The sequence below is a fragment of the Urocitellus parryii genome, chromosome 6, assembly GCF_045843805.1.
Source record: "Urocitellus parryii isolate mUroPar1 chromosome 6, mUroPar1.hap1, whole genome shotgun sequence".
Classification (NCBI taxonomy): Eukaryota; Metazoa; Chordata; class Mammalia; order Rodentia; family Sciuridae; genus Urocitellus; species Urocitellus parryii.
The window spans coordinates 158,228,476-158,248,498 of record NC_135536.1 but is presented as its reverse complement, the minus strand read 5'-3'; the positions used below and the strand labels follow the sequence as shown (position 1 = coordinate 158,248,498).

The 20,023-nt window shown below is 36.8% G+C and overlaps 1 protein-coding gene across 2 annotated transcripts in view; it reads left to right on the top strand.

The window, feature by feature from the left end:
• Pcsk2 (proprotein convertase subtilisin/kexin type 2) overlaps nt 1-20,023 on the top strand; it is a 270,092-nt gene that overhangs the window by 26,510 nt on the left and 223,559 nt on the right. The window contains exon 2 of one of the 2 annotated variants that reach the window (XM_077800020.1): nt 4,982-5,086. The exons of the other annotated variant lie outside the window; for it this stretch is intronic. Within the exon in view, the coding sequence (XP_077656146.1) occupies nt 4,982-5,086 (105 nt within the window). The remainder of the gene's footprint in view (nt 1-4,981; nt 5,087-20,023) is intronic. 2 annotated transcript variants of the gene reach the window in all.

The following is a 20,023-nucleotide window of genomic DNA, read 5'->3' as shown; positions in this document are numbered from 1 at the left end:
TGTTTCTTCCTCTTCCATTTTTTTGGAAGAGTATCTGAATGATTAGTATCAGGCTTTAAACAGTTGATAGAATTTACCAGTGAAGTTGTCTGGGCTTGGACTTCATTTTGTAGGAAATTTTTAAACTGTTTACTTCAGTTTACTTGTTATAGGTCTTTTTAAATTTTCTGTTGCTTCTTGAGCTTTTTTATAATTTTTATAATCTTTCCAGGAATTTGCCTATTTCACTCAGGTTATCTAATTTGTTGGCTTACATATATTCATATCTGTGATAGTTTGTTGTCTGTTTCTGTAACAAAATACCTGAATTAATCAACTCATGAAGAGAAAAGATGCATTGTGGTTCATGGTTTTGGAGGTTTCAGTCCATGTTCCAATGGCCTTCTTGCTTTGGGGCCTCTGGCAAGGCAGCACATCATGGTGGGAGTACATAGTAGGACAAATTAAACCCAAAGCAAACAGAGGATGGAATTTGAGAAATTTGAATATTCAAGTTAAAATAAGTGCAATAGAAATAGAAAAACAATATATAAAAATCAATAAATAAATCCAAGTTATTCTTTGAAATATTCAGTAGGTTGAAAATCTCTAGTTATTTTTTTGTCTTTTCTTTTATTAAAAGGCTATTTTTAAAGACAGTTTTAGTTATCTGATATCACAATCAAGAAGACAGTACAAATATTTCTATATACCTCATAGTCAGGTTTCTCTATCATTAACATCTTTTTTGTTTTATTTTATTTTATTTATTCTCCTTAGTTATATATGACAGTAGAATCCATTTTAATAAATGTATAGAAGCATAGTATATATCTTATCTAATTAGAACCCCATTGTGTTAAGTGAAATAAGCCAATCCCAAAAAACCAAAGATCAAATTTTTCTGCTGATATGTGAAAGCTAAATCACAATAAAGGTAGGGAGGGGAAGAAGAAAAGTTCTCTAGTGATTTTTACCAAGAAAATAAAAGAGAAAGCTTAAATAAGCAAAATCAGCCATCAAAGATAGGCCTTCACTACCAACATACAGAAATAAAAAGAATTTTAGAGAATAATATTTCTATTGTTTGAATTTGGAATGTCCCCCCAAAGCCCATGTGTTAAAGACTTGGTCCCTATCTTGGTGCTATTGGTGGGGATGGAATCTTTTAAGAGATGGGGTCTAGTGAGTGGTCTTTATGTCATGAGGGAAATGCCCTTGAAAGAGATAATGGGATCCATATTCTTCATCTTCTTTTCTTTTGCTTCTGATCCATGAAGCAGCTTTGTACACTATTCACTCCTGTCATGAGCAAACTCTGGATTTGTAAGTTAGTTTTGCCAGATACAGAATGGTGGACAACCTCTGTTTTTGGCACTTTTCATATATCTTCTCACTGTCTTATGACTTTCATGACTTCCAATAAGATGTCAGTTGCTGATCTTACTGAACATTTCCTGTTTGATGTTTGGCAGCTTGATTATGTTGTGTCTAAGTGAAGATCTCTGTGTTTAACCTACTTTGAACTTGTTGAGCTTCTTAGAAAAGAATAATAATAATTTACATGAAATTAGGAAAATTTTCAAAAGGTAATTCTATTTATCTTTCTCCTTTTCTTCTGAAACTCACAGTATGGTTATGTTGGTATCACAAGTCTCTGAAGTTCTCCCGGTTCATTCTACTTCTTTTTTTTTGTCTGTTCCTGAAACTGAAAAATCTCAATTGCCCTGTATTTATGTTTGTTAATTCTTTCTTCTGCCAATTCAAATCTACTATTGAGAACATATAAGAATTTTTTTTCTTTTCAGTTATTATAATTTTCAGTTCTAGAATTTCTATTCCATTATTTTTTACATTTTATCTCATAATTTATATTCTCTTTTTGATGACTCATTATTCTCATACTTTCCTTTGATTCCTTATACATGATGTCTTCATTATAATAGTTGATTAAGTCTTTGTGTAGCAAATCCAACATCTGGACTTAGAGAATTTTTATTGATTGTTATTTTTTATTCTATGTATTAGCCATATATTCTTGTTTCTTTATTTGCCTCATAATGTTTTTCTGAAAACTTGCTATTTTAAATAATATAATGTGGTAGCTCTGGAAATCAGATTCACTCCTCCAAATTTGTTGTTGTTGTTTTTGAATTTTGTTGTTGCTGTTTGTTATTGTTTTCTGTTGATATTCATTTGTTTGGTGTTTTTCCTGGACTTATATTGTAAAGTTTAACATTTATAGTGTTCTACTAAATCTGGCTTAATTAGCTTAGTGGTCAGATAATGATTAGAGATTTTCTTAAAGACCTTGAATTAATAAGGTGTTTTTTACCATTTTCCAAGGAATGCTGTGTTAAAATTGGACCATGACTTTAATGCTCAGGAAGGTGACTTGTAACTCTGTCATGGCCTTCACTTCCTGTTTTCATAGAGCCTCTAGATCAACTTGGGATCATCTTAGGTATTTTCTGATTACATGCATAACTCTCTACATGTGTGTAGCCTTCTAAGTCTATGGAAATATATTGGAACTTTGTAAAACCCTCTATGGACATCTCATTCTCTATGTCTTTATTTTACATTTTTACCAGCTTTTCATTTACCTCAATTGGTATAGCTGTTTCAGAAAGCTGCAATGTTAAACAATTATCATAGATTGCTTTCAACAAACACCCTGGAGATCGGACTTTTCCTATTGTGCAAACTCTGAATTTGGTCAAATAATAACCAGCCTTTGAATGGGACTTTTCCAGATATGTTATAGAGAATATCTGGGAAGGGAGTTTTTTGAATAGCTCTGAACTTATGCTATCTATTAGATTGCTGGTTTTCATAACTGTTGTGATTTTTAAAACTATTGGATTTCAAAGATACTGTAGAAATGGAGAGAAGAAGATAGGAATAGAGCAAGCAAAAACACCATAAATCTTGTTGTTATTATTGAGATTCCTCTATTTTTCTTGAATAAATACCCTTAAGATACTGTAAGCATTTTATTAATTTCCAGAGTTCTGAAAAAGTTGAATTGACAGGGTTTTTTTTTCAGTGTTTTAGTTTCTTTTACATAAGAGTGAAGTTTTAGAGGTTCCTACTCTGTGGTTCACAATCTCCCTCAACCCAAGCTATATATAGCTTTATATTTAACATGAATGAAAGTTTTTGATATACATCAATAATGAAATACTACATAAATTATGATATATCTCATATAACAAAATCTTATACCACTGCTGCCAAAGAGGTAGAAAGTGGAAGTTTTATGAAAGCATGAGTGATAACTGAAAAAACATTTTGTATAAAAATATATATTCTTTGAGTGTGTGTGCATGTGTGTGTATGCATGGATGCCTGTGTGTGATCAAAGGGGAAGACCTGATACTAACTCATTTTACTATTAAGCACATAGTATTTCGCTCTTGGGAGTGGGTGAGCCTGGAGCACACAGTAAACAAATAAACTTTTAAATCTAAGTCTCCTAAAAAAGAAAATATGAAGGAATTTTATTTCATTGCTTGTGTTTTTATTCTCCAAATTTATTCTGTATTCCTTTTGTAATAAATGATATTTAAGAAATATCTCAACCACCTCAAGATCTTACTTGATCTAAAATGTTTCAAATAGGTCTCACTTAATTTGGGAAACCTTACTGTCAAAGCATTCACATCCATTTCCCTCTTCTATTGAACACTGAGTAGCAGCACACACACCTAAATTTCAGTAGCAAATACTTTGAGTGGTGAGACAATTGTAGTAGGACCCCCTTTGAAAATCTCATAAAAACCATGTATTGTCTTTCCAGAAAAAAAGTACACATTCACACTCTTTTTACACACACACACACACACACACACACACACGTGCACACACACACGCGCGCGCACATACACACGTACATACAATATTTGGTACCAGGGATTGAACCCAGAGATATTAAACCACATCCCCAACCCCCTTTTTAAAAAATTTTTATTTTGAGTCAGGGTCTCACTAAGTTGCTTAGGGAGGCTGGCTTTGAACTTGCAATCCTCCTGCTTCAGACTCACAAGTCTCTGAGATTATAGGCATGCACCACCACACCCAGTGTTTATAATTTTTAAGCATTCTGTCAATGCTTGTGGATGTGTATAAACAGCATATCTTCACACTATGAAACGCGTAAAGACAGGACAAAGATCTGGTAACTTCAAAACTCATACATATACAGAGAAGGGGAAAAACCTAGAGGGAGAGTGTCTTTCTCAAGGTCTTTCTGTGATATGGTAACAGATAAATGAGCCACATCCAGGTCTGCCAACTTCCAGGTCAAGTTTATTTCCCAAGTTACCCAGAATCATAGAACAAATGATGGTTTTCTTTAGGTGCTTTAAAACCTTACAGGCCCTGTGCTGGAGACAAACTCTCATTATTGTGGTTTCTCTACCTGTCTCTGACACTCAGAGCTGATTCCAAGAATCCTTGGAACAAGAAAGAGGGAAACCTGTTCCATCAGCCAATGGGCATTTACAAGACGTAAGTGGTTCCTCTGTGCCCAGCCTGATAAGAAGCACCAAGGGGTCACAGTGAAAGCCCAATGTATAGGACATACGATCCAGGTGTAAGGGAAGGAGTAGGTCTTAACACAGTTCTGAAGCAACCAGGTGATGAGTAGAATATAAACACCAGTCCAAGAAAGGAGAATGGAGAACGTGGCACAGTATGGATACAAGGCAGACTTCATGGAAGAGGAAAGGGAATCAATGATTGAATAGAAATTGGGGAAAAGAATAAGAGGTGTTTGTGGAGAGAGGAGGCAATGAGCACCATATAAGCAAAGGCAAGAAGAAGGGAAGAAGTACAGATGGAAACAGGGGGTCGAGTCTAGCACGAAGGGTGTGAATGGCTTTCTCACATACATACCTAGGCTGCAGGATGTCTGCATTCTGCAGCACCAGCTTAGGTGTTCCTGTCACTGGGCCAGCCCAGAAGCTAACGTGACTCGTGTCTGTTTGGATCTCCACAGCTACCATTCGCAGAAGGCCTGTACCACTTTTATCACAATGGTCTTGCGAAGGCCAAAAGAAGACGCAGCCTACATCACAAGCAGCAGCTGGAGAGAGACCCCAGGGTGAGTTCTCCCTGGATAACTGCCTCCCAATCTCCACTGGCACCACTGAGCTCACTCAGTGGGAACAGAAGAGTAGGCAGGGGCTTCTGAAGTCAAGGCATTTAATGGATTATGAGAGAATAAACGGGTCCTTCGCAAAGAGTGGCACTAAGGCCTCTCAGCTCCTGTCTTGTGCATAACAAATAATCCTAGGCCCCTTATAGGGCTGGAAGGGAAGAAAACAAGGACACCACCCCTTCCCTGGCTGTCCTGTCCTCAGTTATTGTGTGAGAATTTTGGGTTGCATGGGAATATGTTTTGGCCTATGGTGAATGGGAAAAACACCAAGAAGTTTAAGCAGTTTATTGAAAGTTTCTACTGATGAATCCACATGCTTTTCAGAGATTGCCATCACCCATATTGTGAGTAGGCCAATAGACAATCGGCTCTCCCAACCGGTGGTGGGCTCCTTGGTATCCATGCATGGTTGCAGTAGACACCATTTCAGACTTTCTTTCCACCCCGTATTTTCTCACACCAACCTAATCTACCATTGTATCTCAACTTTCTGCCTGATGCTCATGACCCCAACTTTTGTTTTTGTTTTTTAATCTTCAATCTTTATCTTACTCTTGAACTCCAGGTGTCATTTCTACTTCCTCTAATAGCTCAAGCTTGACTTTCCCCCAACCAAATGTACAATCTAAGTCACAAGGCAGCTCCTCTCCCAGTGTTCTTGCTCGCTGCTTTTCAGAATAGAAACGTGGATCATCATTGAATCCTCCCTCTTCCTATCTTTCACCAGCCCTGGGCTCCTGTGCACTGATCCAAATGAGTAGATCTGATTTCTCTTAGGCAACTTACAAAGACAGAAAGTAGCACCCAAAGCAAGTTGCTTTCTATACATTGAAGGCAATATAACCTCTTTCCCAGGACTCTTGGGAAAGAGCTGGTGGAAAGTGGGTCAGATGTCTGAGTCAGAAATTTGCAGATGAGAACTCTTTTGAACAAATGGAATCTGGAAATTCATTCTTGTGTGACTTTTCATGTGAACATTTTTTCTGCATTTAATTTAGGCTTTAATTAAAGGAATTCACCAACTGACAGGCAGGCAATTTTTCTTTACCTCCGCAACCCAGGTCTTCCAACATGGCCTAGGGTGGAATTTCTGTTCTCAGAAACTACTTCATTATTGCTTTTGCAGTAAGAGGCCAACTGGCTGGTGCTGCCAGCCAATGCCAACCATTCTTAAGGGGTCTGTTGTAGAAATTGGCAACACTACCTGTGAGAGAAGCTTTCTTTTTCATGTAATAATGGCCTTGGACTTGGCTGTACCAACTCATTGCCTGGGGATACCCTTGATCTTGCCTGTCTCATCTGTGAATCCAAGGTGGTGCCAAGAGGCAAAGATCACTGTGGTGCATTGTGATACTGATTTTTCCCTACATTTCAACTATGCCCTCTGATCTTGCCTTTCATAGCCAATTATTTTCCTTTCATTTAGATATTTTCTTAAAAGTTCCATGGTTTCTCTTCTTCCATGATCAAAGATATGGCCCCAAATTCACTCAGAAACACATAAAAGGAACCAGAGACAGAAGGAAAGAGATGCTTAACAGGCTGGGACTGAGAAGAACTGAGAAAAGTGAAACTGAAAAGCCATTGTTTGGGTCAGAGAGATTATTGGGAGTAGGCTAAGATTTTCTTATTTCAGGGCTTTTTGAAACAATCTATGAAATCCTGATTCTTGCATTATAGAGTAATGTTTTCCAAAAGAGGGGAAAATAAAGGCTGGGGTCATAGCTCAGTGGTAGAGCTCTTGCCTAGCATGGGTGAAGCACAGGGTTCAATTCTCAGCACTGCATATAAATAAAAAATAATAATAATAAAAAGATCCATTGACAACTAAAAAAAAATTCTAAAACAAAGAGGAGAAAATAAGATGGGTTGGATAATAAACAGGAAGATCAGGCAGGCTGTAGTAATTTTAATCAATGGTCTTTCTTTTCAAAACATTTTCTATTATCACTAAAAGTGCACTCATCCCCAGTTCATCACCCATTTAAGAGTCTTGGTACCTGTACTTAATAGAAGTAATCATCTGCCCTGTCCATGAAGACCACAAGAAGATAGTAAGGAAACCTTCTTATCAAGGTTAAATGTCAGAGATAATGTCAAATATAAACTCATCCTAGGAAGATAGATCAGGCAGAAAAATCTCCTAATTCTTTATAAAAAAGAAAAACGATGAGTACTTTTTCCCAAAATATTAGACTGAAGCCCACACCTCTCCTGCATGATGTTATTAAGGCATCAAATTTTGGCTTCCGCTGACAACAAAATATGGCAATGACTATCCTTAAACATTGACTAGGAACAGTACAAGGGTAGAAATATAAGGACTCTTCCTTGTGGGCTTGTCAACTTAAACAAAAGGGAAAACATGTCTAGTTTGGGGTTCCCAAGCACATTTCAACAGATTGCAAAAAGAAAAGTAAATACAAACGTAGAAAGAAAAGGGGAAGGGAAAAGTAACCAGAAGAATTGTTGACCTAGGCTTTTCTCTCTTAAGCAGATGTTGTGAGTAATGCTTTATAAGCCAAGAACGCAAGATATTTTATCATTCTCTGAAATGCGTTGTCTCCTAGCCCTACCAACTATAACTGTGCATGGAACCTCAGCTCAATTTCCTTCTGCCGTCTCTGCACAACTGCCTGGCCTTTCTTATTGTCCATGGGCTTGTGAAGTCCCCTTACATAGCCCAAGGAACCTTTTGCATAAGTGCAAGATGATCTGAGCAGAGACAGACTCTCAGGACTGGACCTACTTATGAAATGTTTTGCCCAAAGAAACCACCAAGATCAGCTATCAACACAAGAAATAAAAAGAAAAAAATGGAAGGCCAAGGTGGCATCTTATTTTGTTTTTGACTTTAGACCAGAAATTTCAATGATGTCTCCCTCATTTTAGCATCTAATTTTTATGTTTAAGGTAAAATAGGGGGAAAAAACTAGAAAAGATTTATAAAGTGCTGCTTTCAATATGTTTATATTTGTTTATCAATATGCAGGGATGTAGATTGTTTTAAAGGTACTCTTGTCTTTCTAATTCTTTCTGCTTAAAAAGTTAGTATGTTGCTGAGCATCATCATTTAGATACTAAAAAACAATAATTGCATCTTTTTTATTTCTGAAATATCTTTACATACTATGTACCTGAGTGAATAGTAGCTGCTTGGTAAATGATTGTCAAATGAATACATCATTAATAATTTTTCCCCAGCATTTCAATACATGAAATAGTATTTTTCTCTTCTTGTGACCCTATTCTGAAATATGCATCCAGGAAAGAGTATAATCTTCTCTCTAGCTTCTCCGTTAGACACATTCATAATCATAGCTAAGAGAAACCAATTTCCATTTCATTACTTCCAAGACTGATCACTAAGAATCCCATGGAGAACCAGTTCTTGATTTCTAAAGTCCAACATACTCAGTTCCTGAACATATTCAGTCATCATACAACCACCAAAGTCATGACAATGTGTCTAGAAAGTTTCAATAGCTAAAATAATTCGAAGACGTAATAAACACCAAACTGGGATGAAATAATAAAACTAAAAATGCTGTCTCTACACCCAAAAATCTCTGTGAGATTTGTTAAACTTTAGCTGGAACAGGGTCAACAAATCTCAAAGCCAAACCTAATTGTAGTCCACAGTGGATATATTATTCTACATAAATTCTACAAGGACCTGAAAAGTTGCTGAAGATTAGATTTATTTAAGATAATATTTGTTTCTAATTCTGTTGAACCCTACTTGTACATCTGAGATAGTGTTGAAATTAAATATATTTTGAAAAAGAAAAAAAAAACATAAATAGAAGGAAGATCAGTAGAGTCTTAGAGGGAGAGGGATGATAGGAGGGGAAAAGGAAGCACTGGAGACAGAAACGGAGCAAATGATATTCCATGCAGGTAAGATTAGGTCAAAATGAGCCCTGCAATTATGAAATACTAGAATGCACTCATAGAAGCATTTAAAAAAACGGAGGAGTCACATCATTCTATGAGTAACACACACTAGTCAAATGGAAGCCAAGTAATTTAGTTAAGAAATAACCTAAATTTCCTTTGTTGAGGGAAATTACATTTGATTCAAGTATTACAAACATTTATTTCTTCTTCTTAGCAATCTTACTAGGCCATGCAATTATCCCTCAAAATCATTTTAAACCTGTTCCAACTTTACAAGACAGGAACCTCTATCCGTCCAATGGCAATGTTCCTTGTTTCCCCATCTGAAAGAATGGATGATAGTTTTGTGTGTTTGACATTTAGGAGCTGTTCCTTTTTAGCTTCTTTTCTCTTCTAAATGTATCCACATGTTTAAATGTTAGTCACATGGTCCTGCAGGGACCCATTTCTATTCCTTAAGGATCTATTTCTGGAGGGTTTTAACCACTAAGCCACATTTCCAGTTCTTTTTATTTTATTTTATTTTTTTTGTTTTGAGACAGGGTCTTGCTAAGTTGCTGAGGCTGGCTTTGAACTTGCAATCCTCCTGCCTCAGCCTCCTGAGCAACTGGGATTACAGGCCTGTGCCAGCACACCCAGCTATCTGTGGAGGTTTTATATACTACAATAACCCACAAAAGTTAGTTTCATTGGATAATGTAATCACTTCAAACATTTTATACCTTGCCCCCATAAAAAACAATATTTGCAAAAGACAACTTTTTTGTTCTTTGAAATTAATTAGACATGATTTATTTTATTTGCTTATAAAAGTCTAAGCTAATGAGTGAACCAGACATTCTTCTTCTGCACAATTTGATACTATAGTAATTAATATTGTTTTTGAAAAGAGATTAATTATCATGGTTGAAGCTCAGATGGTTGACAGAGACTAGCAATGGCTTGTAATTGCTGCACATACTTTTCTGAACTTGCACAAAATCTAACTCAGTGCAGTCATTTAACTATAATTGATGAACACCTTATGCATAGACAGCTATACATAAACTCCGATTAGAAAAGTTAAGCATTGCTGTTGAGAGAGTGAGATCTTAAGGATCCCATAAACCTACTAGAGCAATAAGGAGCAATTTAGTCACTGTCAACACATATCTTTTCAAAAAGAATATTGAATGCTTAGAAGTTCAAAGCAAGCCAAGAAATTCACATGCTGTCTTCCTCCACGAGTTATGTAAGATTTTCGTGGCAATTACTAAGCTCTCAGTTTCCAATTCCTTTCCCCTCCCCAGATACTTAGCATTAATCATAGATTTATGATAAGGACAGGTCACTTGTAAGCATTGTGACCAAGTCATTTTTTTCTTCAATTTATAAAAGTTAACTATTTTAATATTACTTAGAACAAACACTAGGGAAAAGACAAAAAGGGCACCATTGCCTTCTACTTTCAAATGAAAAAAGTTTTGCAGAAAAAATATCCTCTTTCACTTTTTTCTTGACACAACCTTCCTCCAGTACTAAACCCATGGAATTTGAGGCATTTTCTATCTTTGCTGTGAATGCATGTCAGTCAACCCTGGAGGCTGGGCAAAAAAAAAAAAAAAAAAAAGGAATAGTTCGACAGTTTTAGAACCTTTTCAAAAGAATTTATACCCAAAGAATAGGCTGGTTTTATTCTTGTACTTGTTACATCTAAAATAGTCAGGCTTGTGCTTTTAAGACTCTGCTCTAAGAAATGTATTGGAATTCTCCAATTTGTTTTCCAAATGTCTCCTAGAGGGAAAGAAAGAAGCAGATAGATTTGATTAGGTTTTACTTATTAGGAATCATAAGTAAGTAACATGGTAAGTTTATGATTAATATTATAGCAAACATAATAGATTTAATAGTATTTTGTATTCCAGCAGGTCTGAATGATTGCTGTTTCTTTCCACGAATTCTTATTTCCTTCTAGTAGTAGTTGGACCAAGTGTAGTTCATGACTTACAAAAATCCCTGTTGTGGTTGCTCTGTCACTAATTTGCATTTCACCAATTAATTTTCCCTACATCTCTGCATAAAGAAAATTATAGAACAGAAGGAGTGCTAAGGAAACATGAATTTAGCTCTTTGCGGTGAAGCTTTAAAATATGATTTTACCTGTGAGACAAAATAGACCAAGAGAGGGTAAATGACCTCCTTCGGGTCATACAGCCAGAATTAGTAATTAGTGGGAAGAAAACTCTTCTCAACATAAGGTTTAGTTTAAATAAAAATCTAAGTGAGAATTGATAATGCTTATGAACATGTGGTTCTTTCAAATAAATTGTCCTCACTAATGAACAATCCTCTGCATTAAAAATAGTATAGTAAAAAAAGTGAAGTTACATCTTAAGTTTATGTAATTTACATGAATTCAGTGAGTTCAGCTATAAATGGAAAAGGATAAAAGGAGAGGAAATAACAAGGGTGGGCACTTTGGTTCATATTTGATCATATTCCCTAAAATGATCATGAACAGAGCAACAATGGATTGGCTGAGAGCACAGTTGGCCTCAGTTCTCTGGTAACTCTCATGGCGGGAGGATTTTCCCTTTCTGATGAGAGATTATAGCATTTAAAGATAATACTTTGGGTGCAAAAAATTTCCTGAACACAAACCAAATTCTTCATCTGCTGAAGGAATAAGGGGACATGACTAGATTCTGAAATTTCACACTTAGTATGTACAGAGACACAATATTGGTGGCTAACTTCCCTAAACTTTTTCAAAGTTAATTTTAACCATGCATAATTTCTACTTTACACACTTTAGCATTCAATCCCCTAAGGTATGATTTCTCTATGAGAAAGTAAACAAAGATGGTATCTTAACTTGGATTTCCTAGAAACAGAGTCTAAGATGGGGTGTGGCATGCAGGAGGTTTCTTGGAGAGAAAGGAAAACAGGATTTGGCAGAAAGAAGCTGATCTGAAATGTGCTTGAACCATTGGGGCCTCAGTGAACCCTACAGGAAACTTGGAAGCAGGGTTAGCCTTTTGGAGTTATGCTAACTTGAGGCAAAGGCTTTTGTGTCTTGCATCAACTAGATTTTAGTAAGAGGCATTGCCCAGAAAGGGATTTGATTTTAGGTAAGTCACCTCTTCCTACCAAAGGCAATTCTCTGTGGAAGACAAACTCTGAGCCATCTTCAGCAGTTAGAGGAAATGTGAAACAATTTTGTAAAGATCTGGGGATACACTGCAATATCTTCTCGTTAGTCTTGAATTGCCTTCAGTAAAAGACAAAATCTCACATTTGGTTCAGGAGACATTTTTTCTGGGAGCCCAATTCCACCCATGAATCAGCCCAAAGGGCAACTGGTAGCATAAAAATGAACACTTATCACCCCTTTAAAACTAATCTTGGGGTCCATACACTGATCCACTGTATTCCATGACTTCCACTTTGTCCTGCTCTGCTCCTGGTTCATTTTCCTGGTTTGGTGACATATGCCCTTAGGAAGAGCTGAGGTTACTGGGCACTTTTTGTCAGCAAAAAGAAAGTTCCAGTTTACTCAGAGTTGACAAGACTTCCAGGGCCAGAGTTTTTCCTGTGAAACTTTGCACTCCATACCCACTCCCTCTGTCTCCTCCAGTTGCCTCTAATTCAGAGCATAAACACATATCTGTGGCACATGACCTTGACCCCATTTTGAGCCCAAATAGCAAAGCTTTGAGACCCAAGTAGAGCAGTTCCTTACTTCACCTCCCATCTGGTGGCCAAATTCATTTTCAGGACACCATGCCAAGAGGTCAGCAGATGTTCATAAGCCATGCATTTTGAGAGTGACTTGGCAGCATCAGAAGAAGGAGAAACACCGTAGCGGGGTGGGGAGAAGAAGCAGAGGGAGATGTCTGCATTGATGCCCGACCTGTGGGAAAAACTCATCTGCCCTAATCTGCTGGTTTTATTATACAGCAGGGAGCGACTTTCAGCATCTCCTCTGGGCTTTGCAGATGTGCCTGGCTTCCCGCCTCAAAGTGCTGCTGCTGGTGCTATAATTAACTATTTGTGGGGAACTGGGGAGAATTATTTACTACAGCTTTAGAAAGACAGGGGAAAAGCTGCTAATGAGTAAGCCTGGTTGTTTTCCTAGACGTGAGCACATTTTTAAATGCACGGCCATGCTTCCTAAAGAAGCAGGAACACTGGTGCAGGGTGGGGGAGTGATGCCAGCAAGCCCAGAGCTCTCCAGGCAGGTTTAACTTTCTTTGGATGAATTCAGACAAGCTGTCGTGTAGAGAAAAGCAACATGGAGAAAAGTGGCTCTGTATCATTTTTCTAACCCCCAAAATGCAAACTCTCAAATCGTGGGTTGGCCAACTTTTAGGACTTCCTGGGGGGGAAAAAAAAAAAAAAACCTTCAATGAATGTAGGGCTAATCTTTTCTGATCTTCTTCAGCTGATTTCTTGAGCCTTCCCCAAGATGCTAAAGGAAGAAAGGAAGTATGTTTGTGGACCTGAAATGCCTCCTTATAACCTCTAAAAATGAATATTTTGTGTATGGTTATTAAATGCACCGTGTAACTCCTTTAACTGCTTGATAGCAACTCATTTATTCATTCATCAAGTGTTTACTGAGCCCATACTACATGTCATGCACTCTTCTGGATCCTGAGATTCAATAGTGAACAACAACAGCAACAAAAATATTCTTGCTGTGGGAACAAAGGAGAAAAAGAGATAAACAAAGCAATAACATGACAGGGTCTTAAAAAAAAGAAAAGGAAAGTATTAAGGGGATGAATAGAGCAGAGAGAGGGAAAGAGTAAGCACCATGAGAGAAGTGTTTCTATTTTATAAAAAGCATCCAGGATTGTCTACTATGATATAGTGACATTTAATATAGACCCAAAGGAGATAGAGAAGATATGCACATAAGTATGTGGAGAAAGAGAGGAAACATCAAGAGGAAAGGCTTAGAGTCTGGGGCACACTTAGTGTGTTCTAAAAACAGCAAGAATATCAGTAAGACTGAAGGAGTGGGCCAGGGACAATGGAAGGAGAAAGGGAGCAAGACCACGGACAATGTTGACATGCAGGGTTAGAACTTCAGATTGACTCTAAATGAGATGGGATTTATCTGCCTCTGGGTGAATAACAAGACTACAGGGTAGGGCTGGAGGGGAAGCAATTGGAAGTTAGGGAGATCAGAATCAAATGAGTATTATATTTTAGAAGAGAAAGGCTAGTGGCTTGGGTCAGGGTAGAAGTGGAGGAGGTGATGAGAAACAAGTCAGACTTGAGGGATATTGTAAAGTGAGAGTCTTCGAATTTGCTGATGGTTTTATTGATAAATTAGTTGAGAAGTGGAAGGGAAAAGGAGAAGGAAAGTGAGACAGCTGTCAGCCTGATTTATTATGGGATGGAAGTAGCACTTGTACGAATGGAAAAGAGGAGTAGGTTGGTGGGTAGTACGCAGGAACTTAATCGTTTGGTTTTAAGCATGTTAACATCTGTGGTTTCTTTTAAGTATCCAAATGTAGATACAAAATAAACACATGGATGTAAAGATCCAGCAGAGAAGTCAGAGTTGGAGATATCAATTGGGAGTCATCCATATATTAGTAGTGTTCAATGGATTTCAGAAAGAGTTCTTCAAATAATTTCTTTGTTAAGATTCAAAAATCTATCCAGAAAGTAATTGCTCACTCTTCAAACTACTACTCCAAAATGAATTTTATTCAGTACTTAGGTAGAGGAAACTATAAATGTCCTTAATGATGATATAAACAAATAGTTAAAATATCTATCTACTCACAGAATATTCTGAAAATAATGTTTTGTGAGGCAAAAGTAGGTTGGAATTTACAGATGCTCAGAAATGTTTAAAAAGATTCTCCAGAACTCTCCATAATTATTTTTAAATTGCTTCAGTTGTTTTCCCTTTATGATGCCTATTGACATATTTGTGATCACATATCTATCTATAAACAGGCTTCATGTTCTTTTATCCAAATCAGGAATTTTGAAAATGAGCGGAATTGAATTCCTGCCATTTTCAGTCATTTCAAAATCTTGTGGGTTCAGGAGAGGATAAGAGGAATGAAGCTAGGTCTAGAAATAAGTAAACAGCAGTTAGACAAAGAGATTCATGTCTGAATAACAACTCAATTGCTGGAGTTTATCTAATTGGTTTGCCATTATCTGTACTGAAAATGTTGTGTTTTCCATCTTCTCTATGGCAAGCATGTCCCATTTAGCAATAAAGAACATATTGCCTGAGAGAAAAACAGGTAAAACAAAACAATTTTCCATTTTCCATCCTCCTAAAAGAGGAGAACAACCCTCCCCAACTATAAAGAATTTCTTAATGGATGTTAGTTTTTGTAAGGACACCTCTTTGAATGAACATGAGAAAGCCCTCCTCTAGAGAATAGAAGAAAGGAATAGCAATGAAAACCTATTGTGTAGAAATTGTCTATCAGGCAGAAAGGGAGTGGGAGGGCAAGTCCAGTTGGAGTTCATGCTCGGGTTCTAGTAACAGTTCTGACACCAAATAAATGTCTTCTTGAATGAACCACTTTATCTTCTTGTTTCCAGTTTCCTTATTTATATATATATTTTTTGCACACAAACAAAATTTTCTTTATTGTTTATCCACTGAAGGTAATCTGGGTTTAATACACATTTTAGCTATTGTAATTGGGTAATTCCATACAAATAACAGTGGTATAAAACTGGGTGTTACTAGATGGCCAGCTAGTACAAATATCTTCATTTATAATGATTTAATCTCTTTTACATATTTTCCCAGTAGTAGAATTGCTGGATTATATGGTAAATTTAGATTTAGTTTTTTTAAGTATCTCAATACTGTACTCTATAACAGCTGTACCAATTTATATTGCCATTAACTGTACATGAGTTCTTTTTTTATTATTTTATTTATTTATTTTATTTTATTTTATTTTTATTGTTGGTTGTTCAAAACATTACATAGTTCTTGATATATCATATTTCACATTTTGATTCAAGCGGGTTATGAACTCCCATTTTACCCCGTATACAGCTTGCAGAATCACATCAGTTACACATCCATTGCTTTACATATTGATAAACTCATGTCTGTTGTATTCTGCTGCCTTTCCTATCCTCTACTATCCCCCCTCCTCTCCCCTCCCCTCCCCTCTTCTCTCTCTACCCCCACTACTGTAATTCATTTCTCCCCCTTGTATTGTTTTTCCCTTTCCCCTCACTTCCTCTTGTATGTAATTTTGTATAACCCTGAGGGTCTCCTTCCATTTCCATGCAATTTCCCTTCTCTCTCCCTTTCCCTCCCACCTCTCATCCTTGTTTAATGTTGGTCTTCTTCTCGTGCTCTTCTTCCCTAGTCTGTTCTTAGTTACTCTCCTTATATCAAAGAAGACATTTGGCATTTGTTTTTTAGGGCTTGGCTAGCTTCCCTTAGCATAATCTGCACTAATGCCATCCATTTCCCACCAAATTCTATGATTTTGTCATTTTTTAATGCAGAGTAATACTCCATTGTGTATAAATGCCACATTTTTTTATCCATTCGTCTATTGAAGGGCATCTAGGCTGGTTCCACAGTCTTGCTATTGTGAATTGTGCGGCTATGAACATCGATGTAGCAGTGTCCCTGTAGCATGCTCTTTTTAGGTCTTTGGGGAATAGATCGAGAAGGGGAATAGCTGGGTCAAATGGTGGTTCCATTCCCAGATTTCAAGAAATCTCCATACTGCTTTCCAAATTGGCCTCACCAATTTGCAGTCCCACCAACAATGTACAAGTGTACCCTTTTCCCCACAACCTCGCCAGCACTTATTGTTGTTTGACTTCATAATGGCTGCCAATCTTACTGGAGTGAGATGGTATCTTAGGGTGGTTTTGATTTGCATTTCTCTGACTGCTAGAGATGGTGAGCATTTTTTCATGTACTTATTGATTGATTGTATGTCCTCCTCTGAGAAGTATCTATTCAAGTCCTTGGCCCATTTGTTGATTGGGTTATTTGTTATCTTATTGTCTAATTTTCTGAGTTCTTTATATATTCTGGATATTAGGGCTCTATCTGAAGTGTGAGGAGTAAAGATTTGTTCCCATGATGTAGGCTCCCTATTTACCTCTCTTATTGTTTCTTTTGCTGAGAAAAAACTTTTTAGTTTGAGTAAGTCCCATTTGTTGATTCTAGATGTTAACTCTTGTGCTATGGGTGTCCTATTGAGGAATTTGGAGCCCGACCCCACAGCATGTAGGTCGTAGCCAACTTTTTCTTCTATCAGATGCCTTGTCTCTGATTTGATATCAAGCTCCTTGATCCATTTTGAGTTAACTTTTGTGCTTGGCAAGAGAAAGGGATTCAGTTTCATTTTGTTGCATATGGATTTCCAGTTTTCCCAGCACCATTTGTTGAAGATGCTATCCTTCCTCCATTGCATGCTTTTAGCCCCTTTATCAAATATAAGAAAGTTGTAGTTTTGTGGGTTGGTTTCTGTATCCTCTATTCTGTACCATTAGTCCACCCGCCTGTTTTGGTACCAGTACCATGCTGTTTTTGTTACTATTGCTCTGTAGTATAGTTTGAAATCTGGAATCGCTATACCACCTGATTCACACTTCCTGCTTAGTATTGTTTTTGCTATCCTGGGTCTTTTATTCTTCCATATGAATTTCATGATTGCTTTCTCTACTTCTACAAGAAATGCCGTTGGGATTTTGATTGGCATTGCATTAAACCTATAGAGAACTTTTGGTAATATCGCCATTTTGATGATGTTAGTTCTGCCTATCCATGAACAGGGTATATTTTTCCATCTTCTAAGGTCTTCTTCAATTTCTCTTTTTAGGGTTCTGTAGTTTTCATTGTATAAGTCTTTCACCTCTTTTGTTTGGTTGATTCCCAAGTATTTTATTCTTTTTGAGGATATTGTGAACGGAGTGGTTGTCCTCGTTTCCATTTCAGAGGATTTGTCACTGATATACAGGAATGCCTTTGATTTATGCGTGTTGATTTTATAACCTGCCACTTTGCTGAATTCGTTTATTAACTCTAGCAGCTTCTTTGTAGACCCTTTTGGGTCTGCTAGGTATAGAATCATGTCATCTGCAAATAGTGATAATTTAAGTTCTTCTTTTCCTATTTTTATGCCTTTAATTTCTTTTGTCTGTCTAATTGCTCTGGCCAATGTTGAACAGAAGTGGTGAAAGAGGGCATCCCTGTCTTGTTCCAGATCTTAGAGGGAATGCCTTCAATTTTTCTCCATTCAGAATGATGCTAGCCTGAGGCTTAGCATAAATTTCTTTTACAATGTTGAGGTATGTTCCTGTTATCCCTCGTTTTTCGAGAGTTTTGAACATAAAGGGATGCTGTACTTTGTCGAATGCTTTTTCCGCATCTATCAAGATGATCATATGGTTCTTATTTTTAAGTCTATTGATGTGGTGAATAACATTTATTGATTTCCGTATTTTGAACCAGCCTTGCATCTCAGGGATGAATCCTACTTGATCATGGTGCACAATTTTTTTGATATGTTTTTGTATCCGATTCGCCAGAATTTTATTGAGGATTTTTGCATCTAGGTTCATTAGAGATATTGGTCTGTAGCTTTCTTTCTTTGAAGTGTCTTTGTCTGGTTTCGGAATCAGGGTGATGTTAGCCTCGTAGAATGAATTTGGTAGTTCTCCCTCTTTTTCTATTTCCTGAAATAGCTTGAAAACTATTGGTATTAGTTCCTCTTTAAAGGTTTTGTAAAACTCTGCTGTATACCCATCTGGTCCTGGGCTTTTCTTAGATGGTAATCTTTTGATGGTTTCTTCTATTTCCTCAATTGATATTGGTCTGTTTAGGTTGTCTATATCCTCCTGACTCAATCTGGGCAGATTATAAGACTAAAGAAATTTATCGATGCCTTCACTATCTTCTATTTTATTGGAGTATAAGGATTCAAAATAATTTCTGATTATCTTCTGTATTTCTGAAGTGTCTGTTGTGATATTGCCTCTTTCATCCCGTATGCTAGTAATTTGAGTTCTCTCTCTTCTCTTCGTTAGCATGGCTAAGGGTCTGTCAATTTTATTTATTTTTTCAAAGAACCAACTTTTAGTTTTGTCAATTTTTTCAATTGTTTCTTTTGTTTCAATTTCATTAATTTCAGCTCTGATTTTAATTATTTCTTGCCTTCTACTTCTTTTGCTGTTGTTTTGCTCTTCTTTTTCTAGGATTTTGAGATGGAGTATGAGATCATTTATTTGTTGGTTTTTTCTTTTTTTAAGGAATGCACTCCAAGCAATGAATTTTCCTCTTAGAACTGCTTTCAATGTGTCCCATAGATTCCGATATGTTGTGTCTGTGTTTTCATTTAACTCTAAGAATTTTTTAATTTCCTCCTTGATGTCTTCTAAAACCCATTGATCATTCAGTAACCTATTCTCCAAGTGATGCATGATTTTTCCTTCCTTCTTTTATCGTTGATTTTCAGTTTCATTCCATTATGATCAGATAAGATGCATGGTATTATCTCTACTCCTTTATATTGTCTAAGAGTTGCCCTGTGACATAATATATGATCTATTTTTGAGAAGGATCCATGTGCTGCTGAGAAAAAAGTGTAGCTGCTTGATGTTGGGTGGTATATTCTATATATGTCAATTAAGTCTAGGTTGTTAATTGTATTATTGAGTTCTATAGTTTCCTTATTCAACTTTTGTTTTGAAGATCGGTCCAGTGGTGAGAGAGGTGTGTTGAAGTCTCCCATGATTATTGTATGGTGGTCTATTAGACACTTGAACTTGAGAAGAGTTTGCTTGATGAACATAGCAGCCCCGTTGTTTGGGGCATGTGTATTTATGATTGTTATGTCTTGTTGGCGTATGGTTCCCTTGAGCAGTATGTAGTGTCCCTCTTTATCCCTTTTGATTAACTTTGGCTTGAAATCTATTTTATTTGATATGAGTATGGACACTCCTGCTTGTTTCCGCAGTCCATATGAGTGA